Here is a 14787-nt window from a genome sequence, read left to right as displayed (position 1 = left end):
AAGAATTGTTGGTGTAAATTCATTGAAGGAGGGTGATACTAGACCTGCTCTACCTGTAAAGTGTCATGAGATAATTTTTGTCGTGATTTGGCGCAACATAAATACAATTTACTTGACTTGACTTGACTTAAACATCCATGTGGAGGTTGATGATGATTGTCTGGCCACTGCGTTTAAGTCGCTTCTGGATTCAGTTGGCTTCTCTCAGAGGATAAACACACCCACTCACACTTTTAATCATATCCTTGATTTAGTACTTACTTATGGAATAGAAGCTGACCTCATCACAGTTCTTCCTCAAAACCCCATCTTGTCTGATCACTCCTTAATCACATTTGAATGTACCTTGACAAATTATATCCTATCTGGGAAGAAGTCCCGCTTCAGCAGATGTTTATCTGACACTGCTGTTTCTAGATTTTAAGGAGCTTATTCCAGCAGAGCCTGGTGGCACATCTTATAATAATATAATGGGCAGTTATGCTGATTTCACCCCCACCCAGGTAGATTATCTTGTGGACAGCACTGCAGCAGCACTCCTTGGGACACTTGATGCCGTAGCTCCCCTGAAAAAGAAGGTTATCAACCAGAAAAAAATAGCTCTCTGGTACAGCTCAAACCTGGGCGCTTTGAAACAGAAGACCAGACAACTAGAAAGGAAGACACATTCCAGCCAGCATGAGGAAGACCGTCAAGCCTGGAAGGATAGTTTATTAATATATACAAAAAGAACTCTGTGATGCTAGAAGTGCTTACTACTCGTCCCTGATAGAAAAGAATAAGAACAACCCCAGGTTCCTCTTCAACACTGTGGCCAGGCTCACCAAGAACCATAGTGCTGTTGAGCCATGTATCACCCCAACTCAGTAGTAATGACTTCCCATTTTTCTTTACTTGAAAAGATTGTGAATATTAGAACAAAGATTGCCAATAATGGAGCACAGATTACAATACCCATAGAAACACCTCACAGACTTGGTGCATACTTTGACAGCTTCTCCCCCATTGACCTGTCAGACTTAACTTCTGCAATGACTTCCTCCAAGTCAGCCACTTGTCTGCTGGATCACATCCCGACAAGACTACTTAAGGATGCCTTCCCTCTAGTCAACACTTCTATACTACACCAAATCAATATTTCCCTATTCACAGGTTACATGCCACAAGCCTTCAAGATGGCTGTCATTAACCCTTTACTTAAAAAAATCTTCTCTTGACACAGATGTATTAGCCAACTATAGGCCTATATACAACCTCCCCTACATCTCCAAGATCCTTGAGAAGGTTGTCCTGGAACAGCTACAAGAATATTTGCACAGCAGTGAGCTCTTTGAAGCCTTCCAATCTGGATTCAGAGAACACCATAGCACTGAAACAGCACTGGTCAGAGTCTGTAATGATCTTCTTATAGCTTCAGACAGAGGTCTCTTTTCTTGTACTTTTGGACCTCAGTGCTGCATCTGACACCATCGACCACAGCATCCTGCTACAGAGACTAGACCATGAAATTGGGATTAAAGGACCTGCCCTAAAATTGTTTAAGTCATACATATCTGACAGGTTTCAGTTTGTTAATGTTAATAATGACCATTCAGAGTATAGCAGAGTTACATATGGTGTACCACAGGGTTCAGTTTTAGGACCGATTCTCTTCACTCTTTACATGCTCCCATTAGGTGACATAATCCGGAAGCACTCAGTCAACTTTCATTGTTATGCAGATGACATGTAACTCTACTTGCCGATGGAGCCAGATGACAGAAGCCGGCTCACCAATCTGCAAGACTGCCTGAAAAAACATTCAATCCTGGATGTCTTCTAACTTCTTACTGCTAAATTCAGATAAAACTTAGGTCACCATGTTTGGACCAAAGCATCTCAGGGACACGCTCTCTAATCAGATCGCTGCTCTAGATGGCATCATCCTGACTCTGAGTACAACTGCAAGGAACCTTGGAGTCATTTTTGACCAGGACCTTTCCTTCAGCTCCCACATAAAGCATGTAACTAGGACCGCCTTCTTCCATCTGCGAAGTATCGCTAAGATTAGGAATATCCTTTCCCAGAGTGATGCTTAGAAACTGGTGCATGCATTTATCACTTCTTGGCTGGACTACTGCAACTCTCTCCTGTCAGGATGTCAGAAGAACAGCGAGTCCAGAACGTTGCAGCACGGGTTTTGACGGGAGTTAGGAAGAGAGAACACATCTCTCCCACCTTAGCTTCTCTCCCTTGGCTTCCTGTAGGATCTAGAATCGACTTCAAAATCCTTCTGCTGACTTATAAGGCTCTTAATGATAAAGCTCCATCCTATTTGAAAGAGCTCATTAGTCCCTACTGTCCCACCAGAGCACTCCGCTCCCAGAATGCAGGTCTTTTAGTGACTCCCAGTATCTCTAAAAACAGACTGGGAGGTAGAGCCTTCAGTTACCGGGGTCCTTCACTGTGGAACCAGCTCTCTCCATGGGTCAGAGAGGCAGACACACTAACTACATTTAAGTCCAGGCTTAAGACCTTCCTTTATGACAGAGCCTTCAGTCAGGGCTGGTTGAGGGAGGTCTGAACCATTGATAGCTATCCCGCCATAAGCTTAGACTGCTGGGGGACACATCTGGTAACATGGAGCCCTCTCCTCACCTCTCTTCTCCTCACCTCTCTCCTCTCTCCTCCTCCCCGCTCCACACATTTTTAATCTGTCATTATCATTACCTGTTGCACTTTGTAGTTTGGCCTTGGTGTCTCGCAGTCTCTCTGTGTTTCCACAGATCTACCAGAGCTCCACCTCTCTGAATCAACCACTGCCTGCATTGTCCCCCTAACCCCCCCCCCCTTTTTTCCCTGCTGTTACACTGGCCTGCACTCCCCTCCCATGAACCAGTCTGCCATCCAGTCCTCCCATCAAGCTGGCTCACTCTCCCTGCCCTCCCTGCCTACCAGAAGTCCACATTTTGTCCTATAAACTGTTTTCTTGTCTGTAACAACATCTACTGCACGTCTGTCCGTCCTGGGTGAGGGATCCCTCCTCTGTTGCTCACCCTGAGGTTTCTTAGATTTTTCCCTGTTAAAAGGGTTTTCTATGGAGTTTTTCCTCTGTCGATGTGTGTGAGGGTCTAAGGGCAGAGGATGTTGTTATGATGCCATGTAAAGCCCTTTTAGACAAACTGCTAGTGAAAACGTGCTGTACAAATTAAATTGCCTTGCCTTGCCTTTTCTTCATTTAAGAAGCTCTCGGTTCTCCCAAGATGAAATGCGTCTGACACTGAAATTGCAACACGCCACCCTGGGCTTTATAGGGAATCGGAACCAAGCCCCTTGATTGGTTTGAGTGATATCTTGCCTGAAACACATCAAATGAATAATTATGGCATTATGTGTCTAATGCCTGCCTATTTTCACCATGCACTGTGGTTTGGGAGCTGATTACACAAACTCTAAATACCAAAATGAAGCTGAATGCACCCAAACACATGCACACACATAGTGCTATCCACCAACTGCCTTGTACCAAAGATTGCTAAAAGAGGGCCCAGAGTCTGTGAGGTATATATACAGAACGTCCTTCTTTTTATGAGCAAGTCCTGGTCTCCACCCCTAGATGGCACTGAAACTCTTTCAATAATGCAGAAGCGGAGGGAGGACATGTCATGATTCATCTCATTGAAATGAGTGGCAACCAGACAACTTTTTACCTGACAGCAGATTGCGCTCTTATGCTCTCTTATTCTTTGTTTTAATTTCCTTGTTGTTTTACCAATATAAGTAAGGCCACACAGCAAGTGAATCATACTCGCCACGAACAGATCCACAAGTGATGTTCTTAACAAGAAATTTTTTCCTGTGAGGTGGAGATAAAACTGTAATGTTTTAAATATGTTATGGCACTGAGCACAATTTCTGCATCCGTAGCTTGCTAGGTGACTTGAAAAGGTTTGTTGTAACTGGTGGCTGTTCTGAGATTTCTTCTGGGAAAGATCTGCATGAGCAATACATATTCCCTTAAATTTCATCTTCATTTATAGACAAATAAAGGTTGGTCATTAAAAATGGGAGATAACTAAGGATTGATTGGAAAATTTACCAATTTTTCATGAATATTCACCTCAAACAGCGACCTTTACAAGAGTAAGTGGTGATACATGTAACTGAAAAAGATCTATCTTTTTTGTGAATTTACTTTAACAGGTCTTGGTGAGGTCCTTCCAGAGTGCAGTTGTATGCTTGTTCCACCCAATCCCTAGGATACCCCCTGGACAGGGAACTTTGATTTCATGGCTACTGTCACACCACGGTGAGGCGGTGGTTATTTGTCTTGTCACTTCCTGTCTTATTGTAAAATATTGACTCTCCTCTCGTTTCAGGTCACTTGCCCTTCTTCCTGTGCCAGTCTGATTGTCTGCCCCGCCCTGATTGTTTCCACCTGTGTCCCCTTACCTTGTGTTTAAATAGTCTTTGTCTCCCTTTGTCCACTGCCAGTGTGTTTCATCCTCGTGCGTTCACCCCAGCCAGAGATTCAAAGCCCTTGCCACAGCCTTGATCAAGTTATGCAGCCGTGCCTGTTGTTTTCTGTTTGCATCCCCCTGAGAGAGTTTTTGTGTTTTCCTCCCTGATTAGTGCGATTTTCACTTTGTATCTGTTTCATAGCTCTGAGTAAATTTTCAAAGCCCTTTGATTTCTATGCTCGGTGCATCATACAATAAAATCCCTTGCCGTGAACCCTGCATCTGTGTCCTGTGTCTGAGCCTGGTCCTGTCAGCTACTGCTTTTTCTCTATAGTCTTGGGTAGTCTGACATATCCACCAGTCTATAGAACTGGCTTTTATGTGGACCCTTAAGTGAAATGGAATGTGTGCTGCTGGCCAACAACAGAGTAATCCTGTCAGTTTCTCAGCAAAACAGAAGTACATACTTGACAATACCCCATTATTTAACATGACACACATGTCAAGAAAATGTATTCTATCTTTATCAAAATCTCAAGTGAACTGAAGCTTGTGCTTGAAAATACTGTACTTTGCAAATTTACAAAATCATGCAGCTCCTCTGGATCACCTTGGAAAATGCAGAAAATGTCATCAACCTGTAATATTTTAACAGTTTTGTAAGATGCTTGTTCTTTTCAGGGTTGAATACAATTTTTTTTCAAAAAATCCCAAATATAGGTAAGCATTGTTTCTTGTGATCCTCAACTGACCTCTGTGCTGTCACCTCAGGACCCCAACCCACACTGCAAACTTTGCATGGCTTCAGATAAACTCTCCTTGATGTTGAAACCTAATTTGAGTGTCTGTGTCTGCATCTGGGGTCTAGCAATTAATTGGATCCTTCACACAATAGAGAAAATCAACTCAGATTTAGAGATCCAACCATGTTCTCTAGCATCTTCTGAAAATGTGTGGATTGTTTTCTTGAAATGACAAGGTGGGGTATGAGAGAATTTTTTTTATGATGTTGGTGCAGTGGTTAGCACTGTCACCTCACAGCAAGAAGGTTGCGGGTTTGAGCCCTCACTCAACTAAGGGGTCTTTCTGTGTTGAGTTTGCATGTTGTCCCTGTGCCTGCATGTGATCTCTCATGGTACTTTGACTTCCTCCCACAGTCCAGACATGTAAGAGGGGTGTAGGTTAATCAGACACTCTAAATTGATGGTAGGTGTGGCTGAGAGCGTGAATGGTTGTCTGTCTGTACAGTATGTGTTGGCCCAAATACAGATTGGCAACTTTCCAGGGTCTTGACCAAAGGCAGCAGGGATAGGCTCCAGTGTTAGTGTCAGGGGTTAGATCTCTTGTTTATATTTATTTGTATAGAGATCACACCTCCTTTGTCAGCAGGTTTGATGAATTTATTTTGGTCTCTTGTTAACTCTCAAGGCCATTCTTTCACTTCTTCACAGATTGGTAAGGGGTTGTCAGAGAAACAATAAGGCTCTTTATGCATTTGTGAGACTTACTGCTTCACATTCTGCCAGAAAGTACTGTTTAGTTTAAATGGAGTGAGGTTCGGAGACTATAATGGCAAAGACAACACATTGTGCATTATAGTTTTAGCACATTACATTTAATCCATGTGAATGACAAAAGGTTACACAAAAGTACAGTCTTTGTCTCAAGGTAGGACTTATATAGCCTCTGCTGAATATACAATACCTTGCTCTGGTTACAGTTTCTTTCTCATGAATGTCATTATTAAGAACATTATTTGTCATCAATGATTGATACTCCCCCTGCCTTTTTATCAGATCAAAGCAGATTTCGGAGTGATCTGAAGACTGCTAGTGCTGTATGATACACATTCTTATCAGACAGACAGACAGATCAATTGATCAACAGATGGATGGATAGATACATAGATAGAGCTTATTTCTATCACAGTTGTTGCTAAAGTCAGCTTAAATCTGTTTAATAACATGCATAACAACCAAGCCAAAAACACTTTTGATCAAAAATTTTGCTATTTCTTTAGGGAGTATATAATACTATCTCTCAGGTATTACTTCTGTATATTCCGGAATTTTATTCAAGAACACTGCAACATCATACGCATTTATACACATGCAACTACATCTCAATGATTAGCAGCAAAACTGGTTAAGAAAGACAAAAATCAATTAAACTTAGTTTGATGCAGATTAAGTTCACAGAGTCAATGGCTAATAGAAATTAAATTAATTTGTAATCCCAGTATCTTCATCAAGTCATTGCAAAATCCTTTCTTTTGATTCTGATTGTGTACCCTGCTGTCATGACTGTAATAATTCAATAAAAAATCATACTGAGTATTCCTGTCTTGCAGTTGTTTTAATTTTTAATCTCTTCCCTCCTATGTTTATGTATTTTTTTCTCTTCCCATGAGTTTACTGTTGCACCACTGTCTTTTTAATGAATTTACCTTCACCAGTCCAGCCCTGCTGCCTTTTTTCCTTCAACCAATCAGGCCCCTAACTGCCTTCATTTCCCGCCAACTGTTCCTCATTTTCTTGTTAGCTCTACAAAGAGAGATTGCATTATACTCTGAAAACCATACTTACCAGGAGGGAAAAAGAGATATCTATGTAACCACAGTTTTATGATTCTGAATGACCTCCAGAGGAAGTGCTTTAGCAGTGGGTACTTCCATCTCAAGTAGGTTGAGTAATTATACCAAAAAAGTCATCTGAGGGAGTCTATTTCTTCAACAGAAGTTATTCCTTTCAATTAGTCTTGCGATCAGAGGAATCTCTGTGACACGGGTGACATCCAGAAGTCATACAACCATAATGACATGCATAACTCTTTTTCATTTTATTCCTACTGACTGTAAGAGGCCGTGCATTAAGCTCTATATGACTTCTATTTCAAAAGGTCATAAGGAATGCTTACAAAAAATCAGGATAAAGGGGGGTGGGGGCAGGAGAAGGAGGAGGAGGCTGGTACCAGTTGCCATAGACTTAACCTGCCTCGGGTTAGGGTTAGTTAAAAATTGTTGCCTAGCCTGGTGAGATTTTACACTGTGTTCCAGACCCTATTGACATTTGGCCGAGCACGATTGGCAGAGAGCAGAGTGTTTGTCAACACACCTCCATCAGGTTACCATTCTAAGCTGTGGCTCTCTGTGCTGTACACAGCCACCAGAATTCTGTTGTCATTGTTGTGATGGGAGAGGGACCTTGAGTTTGACCAGCAGATGTCAAACTCCTCAAGCAAAGCTTAAAGGGGGGGGGGGGGGGGTACAGTAAAGCAAGAGGACTAAGGAGACTGCCAGAAGATTTTGTGTGCAGGTGGTGCTGTAACTGGGCCTTATTCTTCCTCAAAACGTGCCAGGGCCATATGCAGAGCTATCAGCTATATTATAACAGCCAGACAATGAGTCTCTCACTAGGCCGTCCCCAGACTCCTGAGAGAAAGCATGAGACGTCTGAGAAGTGCCCTCATCCGCCAACTCTTTATCATTAACAGAGTGCAAGACATTCCTTTGGTCACTACATCCTCCTCCTTATAAATACAATGCTTATCCACAGGACTGGCTTGTTATGATCTGACTTGAGGCTCTGCAAGAGGGTATTAATTTGACATGGTTGACAGGGCATTCCTCTAGTGGGCCAAAGTGCCAACCTTCCTTGATTTATTAGAGTCCATTACCCCTGGTTGCACAGCATCTTGTGACTCCAGAAAGTACAACTGAAGGAGGCAACCCCCGACTGCCCTCTGCTTCAGTTAATCTAGAGTGTTCAGCCCTAAGACATGCAAGACACTGGTCATGGCCATTGTCCAATTGAGAGCAGCCATGCAGAAGACAGAGATGTGAACCCAATATACTGTGCAAACACACACCAACTAGCTGAGCCACAAGAGTACACTCTAGCTACAAGCATGTTATCAGGAGGAGGCTTACAGCTGCCATATGACTGGTTGCAAACCAAATAAGGAATATACAGTTAGCAAGCCAACTTGGGATAGCCAATGATCACAATTTCTGCATACCATAAACACCATAAGCATAAAAAATTAAATACTCAAGCTACAAGGTTCACGTAAAAACTTTGTGGCCACAGCATGACACAGCAGCACACTTCAGTACATGTGCTGGAAAGAGTTACAGTGGGGAGAAGTGAATTCAGTAGCCAAGCTGCACGCTCCAGGATAAATTGCAAGTACATAACACACACACACACACACACACACACACACACACACACACACACACACGAGACAAAAATACATGTTGTCATAGCACTAAAATGGGTACTCAAGGTGCTGTACTCACCACAGAGTGGGTACTGTGGTGCAACACTCAACACTACACCCTACAACCATACTGGGTATATTCTTGGTTGTAGAGTTGGTATACTGAAAATGAGAACCCACAGGGTGGAATCGCTGCAGATTATGGTGTGCATATGTCCCTGGAAATGAAACAGCTAGTTGCAACCTCTGGAGGATGGAGAAAACACCTAAAAGCACCAGCACTCAGGTTATGAAGATACAAGCCCAAAGCCAACTTGAAGGTTAGAAATATTAGCAACAATCAATGACCTGCTATTGTTTTTCAGCAATTGCAAGAAGATAGAAAAACAGATCCTCTGGAGACACTGGAATAAATAAACTCTCTTGGGTAAACCAGGTGTCACATGGGACTTACTTTGTTGGTACAACTTAAAAACCTATGCGTCCTGTTCTTAATGCACCACCTCTGGCAGTCAATGGCATTGTCAGCAATTTTATTTGGGCTTAACACAATTCAATTTCTGCACTTCTCTGATGAGAACAGATGAGTGTGAGCAAGTTGGTTCAACTGAACACACCAGCTAGTTGCACTCTGCTGTCACTACAGTGAACGATCAAGTTTATAAATCTATGTTTTGGGGTATTTTACTGTTGTTAACTGTCAGTCACCATTAGCTTCAAACCAAATGCATATGGCTAGTTCTCTGCGTTCTGGTGTCACAAAGAAGTAATGCAGGAGGGAAGAAATATCTTTGTGAGCTAAAGACAATTTCTGAGAACTTAAAACGCAACATAAAATTTTGGGTAGTGTCCCTTTGAGAGTGTTGAATTTTACTAAATTTCACATTTAATGCAAAGGTAGGATTTAATGCATGACAGTTGCATTGGATTTTTAAAAAATTGATTATACCAGTACTAGTTTATTTTAATTTTCTGGCTGCCGTTAAGCATTTCTGACAGGAACTAAAAACCTCTTTTTTGCTGTTTTAAACCTCATTTTGCGGTGAGATCTTAACTGAGTCACATCAAGGTTTTTGCTTGCCATGCTAAGGGAAGACAGTGTAACAATTCAGTTTACAAAAGTCAAAACGTGAATAAGAGCAATCAATATGAAATGTACAAAGATGCTAATTGTATTTTTTATTTTCCAGTTTACATCAAGTTTTTTTAATTTTTATTTATTTTTTATTACAATATATTCTAAGATTTTTCTTTTTGTTTTTTTTTTGGGGGGGGGGGGTCAAAGCCATACCCGCAGTACATGAATTTGAAGTGCATAATTCCCGTGTACATCATTATAAAGCTGTAACCACCTTAACCATCACTTTGAATATTAACTTATAGGAAGATTTCTAAATTACACATTTGCAATGTCAGGCAGCACAGTGGTGCAGTGGTCAGCACTGTCTCCTCACAGCAAGAATGTTCTGGGTTTGAGCCCTGGCTCGGGCACGCGATCTTTCTGTATGGAGTTTGCATGTTCTCCCTGTACCTGCATGGGTTCTCTCCGGCTACTCCGGCTTCCTCCCACAGTCCAAAGACATGCAAAAGGGGACGAGGCTGATTGGACAGTCTAAATTTACCATAGGTGTGGCTGTGAGTGGGAATGCTTGTCTGTCTATATGTATTGGCCCTGCGATGGACTGGTGAACCGGCCAGAGTGTAACCTGCCTCTCGCCCGAAAGCTGCTGGGATAGGCTCCAGCCCCCCCCCCCCCCCGACCCTTAACAGGATAAGTGGAAGAAATTGGATGGATGGATTTGCAATGTCTTTTTTAAAGCAACACTTTGGCAAGACCGTAAGTAAACCATGGAAATACAAACGATCCAAAGCATGAATGAAAAATAACACACTATCACAAGCCTTTTACTGAAAAGCAAAGCTGCTAAGTAAATATTTAGATCTGCAGAAAAGATAAGACATGTACTTTGTGCATTCTGGCAGAATTGGCTAAAGTTGGAGACACTGCTTTATGCTTCTTAACATTGTGAAATATGACCAAGATCAGATCTCCTCTGGAATATCTTGAAAATCTGGGGGAAAAAAGAACAAACAGCGATCTCAGAAACAAAACAATAATCTATTATAAACATGATGTGCATCATTCCAGTAAAGTTGGACCATTAGAGATATGGCTACTGTCAATTTATGTGACCCCCAAATACACTTGTGACATTGTCACATTAAAAAGAGACCCATAATACGTATCGTAGCACATACATCACCCTAAACATGTATTGCTGATGTGTAGTGAACAATGTGCATGTGCATATGTTTTTTTACCTTACTACACTGTACTGTACTGGGCGAGCGGGGTATTCCTTTAAGGCGTCTGCCGCCCATTAACAACACTGCGCATCCAAGATTTTATATAGGGTGACGTGGAGTGTGAGGGGGGGCGGACCATATACGGTGACGGCAGGTACGCGTGTTTCAGTTTGAATGGTGGCACCAAGTCAAGGGTTGCGCCTTCAAAAAGTAATCTCCTTGTGAACCAAGTCAGAAATAACAAAATCTAAAAACGGTAACAGACTATGATCACTGGGGAGATGTGACAGGTGAATAGCCCGAGGAGATACGTGCGCCCGGACCGCGGAGACGTCTCCAAGCAAGGATTCAAGGACCAACAATTCAACTACTCGCCAAGCCGTGGACTACTGACCCGGTGAGATCGATTCAATTTTTTTTCACTTTAAGAACTGTTGCCGTGGGATTCGGAGTCCAGCAACCGCCGTTTGGTTGATCTTTTTATTAGGGCCTGAGCCCGAAGGTACTCTGGGGCGAAGACCCTATTACGCTTGCTCGACACACTTGCCACTTCAACACTTGTGTTTGCTCGACACACTCGCCACTTCAAAAGTTAATTTGACCCCCTAAACATGCTCAAAAACTCACCAAATTTGGTACGCACATCGGATGCGGCGAAAAATTCGCTATTTTAAAAAAACAGCACTCTACTCATTAGCGCCACCCTACATACACAAAAAAAACCTGCCACGGCCTGTAGGAATGTCCTACAGACATGGCACCAACACTGTATAATTTGTCTCATCAAGACGGACAAATCATACACCCCTGACCTAACTCTAACAGGATGCCCACAATTTGGACACAAATGTCCAATTTTGGACATTTTGCGCCCCGAACAAACGCTATCTCCTCCTAGGGCGTTCATGGTATCGCTTCCACAACTTAATACATGACTCTCCAAACTCTGCTGATTAAAAGTTGTTAAAACTTTTTATATAGCATAAACGGTTTGGGTTTTATAAGCCCTCAAATTGGGGGAGACACTTTTTACACTTTCACCTTACAATGGAAACCAATGGGCCACCTGTCTGCTGTCATGGTACATACTCTCAAACACTCACTTCTCACATGTAAACTAAAAGTTCCACAGCTTCAAAATACACACCACTGTATTCCTGACAAAAATATGGTATTCTGTGTCCCTCTTGACCAACGTATGCCGACTTATTCAGCTTTTCCACACTACAATTCTGTTGTTCCTCCTCTCTCTCCACTCTAGCACAGATCAAAGACAGAGCAGTGGGGGAGGGGTTCTTAAAGGGCCAGCTCTCAGCTCTGCTCTCACTCTAGCACAGATCAAAGACAGAGCAGTGGGGGAGGGGTTCTTAAAGGGCCAGCTCTCAGCTCTGCTCTCACTCTAGCACAGATCAAAGACAGAGCAGTGGGGGAGGGGTTCTTAAAGGGCCAGCTCTCAGCTCTGCTCTCAGTCTCTGATCAGACTCAGGCTTCTAACTCCTAAACTACAAGGCCTCCAGATTTGCCAATTACACTGTTGGATTTGGGCTGGTGTCAGCGACCCAGCTGCGGACACGTGGAGGCTCAGGCCCTAACAATGCTCCTTGCAGCTTTAATTTTGTTTTGCTTCCCTTCGGATTATACATTTTTTCTGCTGCAATCCGTCACTACCTTCTGCGTTCTGCTCGTCGGATGTTTTCCTGGATGCGTGAGCGTGAACATCCTATATCTGAATGAGTGAAATATTCTTATTAAATACTTTGTTCTTTACATAGTTAAATGTGCTGACAACAAAATCACAATATCAATGGAAATCAAATTTATTAATCCATGGAGATCTGGATTTGGAGTCACACTCAAAATTAAAGTGGAAAAACACACTACAGGCTGATCCAACTTTGATGTAATGTCCTTAGAACAAGTCAAAATGAGGCTCATTAGTGTGTGTGGCCTCCACGTGCCTGTATGACCTCCCTACAACACCTGGGCATGCTCCTGATGAGTTGGCAGATGGTCCCCTGAGGGATCTCCTCCCAGACCTGGACTAAAGCATCTGCCAACTCCTGAACAGTCTGTGGTGGAACGTGGTGCTGGCGGATGGAGCGAGACATGATGTCCCAGATGTGCTCAATTGGATTCAGGTCTGGGGAATGGGCGGGCCAGTCCATAGCATCAATGCCTTCGTCTTGCAGGAACTGCTGACACACTCCAGCTACATGAGGTTCAGCATTGTCTTGCATTCGGAGGAACCCAGGGCCAACAGCACCAGCATATGGGCTCACAATGTGTCTGAGGATCTCATCTCGGTATCTAATGGCTGTCAGGCTACCTCTGGCGAGCACATGGAGGGCTGTGCGGCCCCCCCAAAGAAATGCCACCCCACACCATTACTGACCCACTGCCAAACCGGTCATGCTGGAGGCAAGGCAAGGCCAGGCAATTTTATTTGTAGAGCCCGTTTTCACAAACAGTTTGTCTCAAAGGGCTTCACATGGCATCATAACAACATCCCCTGCCCTTAGACCCTCACATCGACAGAGGAAAAACTCCATAGAAAACCCTTTTAACAGGGAAAAATCTGAGAAACCTCAGTGTGAGCAACAGAGGAGGGATCCCTCACCCAGGACGGACAGACGTGCAGTAGATGTTGCTACAGACAAGAAAACAGTTTACAATGCAAAATGTGGGAAATATGGAAATGTTAACAGTTTAAGAAGGAAGCTTCTGGAAGGGGAGGCAGGGAGAGCAAGCCAGCTTGATGGGGGACTGGATGGCATACTGGTTCATGGAAGGGGAGCGCAGGCCGGTGTAACAGTAGGGAATAAGGGGGGGGGGGGCGATGCAGGCGGCAGTTGGGGCTCTGGTGGATCTGTGGAAACACAGAGAGACTGCGAGACACCAAGGCCAAACTACAAAGTGCAACAAGTAATGGTAATGACAGTTCCAAAAGTGTGCGGGGAGGAGAGCAGGAGAGAGGGGGAGAGGAGAGGAGAGGAGAGGAGAGGAGAGGAGAGGAGGGAAGGGCTCCATGTAACCTGATGTGTCCCCCAGCAGTCTAAACCTATAGCAGCACAGCTATCAATGGTTCAGAGCTACCTGAACCAGTCCTAACTGAAGGCTCTGTCATAAAGGAAAGTCTTAAGCCTGGACTTAAACGTAGTTAAAGTGTCTGCCTCTCTGACCCATGGAGAGAGCTGGTTCCACAGTAGAGGAGCCAGGTAACTAAAGGCTCTACCTCCCAGTCTGTTTTTAGAGATACTGGGAATCACTAAAAGACCTGCATTCTGGGAGCGGAGTGCTCTAGTGGGACAGTAGGGACTAATGAGCTCTTCCAAATAGGATGGGGCTTTATCATTGATAGCCTTATAAGTCAGCAGAAGGACTTTGAAGTTGATTCTAGATCCTACAGGAAGCCAGTGGAGAGAAGCTAAAGTGGGAGAGATGTGTTCTCTCTTCTTAACTCCCGTCAAAACCCTCGCTGCAGCGTCTTGGACCAGCTGGAGACTCTTTAGAGAGTATTTAGGACATCCTGACAAGAGAGAGTTGCAGTAGTCCAGCCGAGAAGTGATAAATGCATGCACCAGTTTCTAAGCATCACTCTGGGAAAGGATATTCCTAATCTTAGCGATACTTCGCAGATGGAAGAAGGCGGTCCTAGTCACATGCTTTATGTGGGAGCTGAAGGAAAGGTCCTGGTCAAAAATGACCCCAAGGTTCCTTGCAGTTGTACTCGAAGTTAGGGTGATGCCATCTAGAGTAGTGATCCAATTCAAGAGTGTGTCCCTGAGGTGTTTAGGTCCAAACATGATGACCTCAGCTTGAT

General features: G+C 43.5%; 1 protein-coding gene across 4 annotated transcripts in view; it reads right to left on the bottom strand.

The window, feature by feature from the left end:
• Positions 1-5946: 5946 nt before the first annotated feature.
• arhgef2a (Rho guanine nucleotide exchange factor (GEF) 2a) overlaps positions 5947-14787 on the bottom strand; it is a 55269-nt gene continuing 46428 nt past the window's right edge. For all 4 annotated transcript variants that reach the window (XM_086192914.1, XM_086192916.1, XM_086192913.1 and 1 more), the window contains one exon: positions 5947-10732. In XM_086192914.1, coding sequence (XP_086049040.1) covers positions 10704-10732 — 29 coding nt within the window. In that variant the 3' untranslated portion in view covers positions 5947-10703. The remainder of the gene's footprint in view (positions 10733-14787) is intronic.

This window comes from Aulostomus chinensis, chromosome 22 (assembly GCF_037954235.1).
Source record: "Aulostomus chinensis isolate RoL2024-O1b breed Wild chromosome 22, RoL_Achi_v1.0, whole genome shotgun sequence".
Classification (NCBI taxonomy): domain Eukaryota; kingdom Metazoa; phylum Chordata; class Actinopteri; order Syngnathiformes; family Aulostomidae; genus Aulostomus; species Aulostomus chinensis.
Note: the sequence above shows the minus strand (reverse complement) of the source record. Positions and strands in the feature narration are given on the sequence as shown.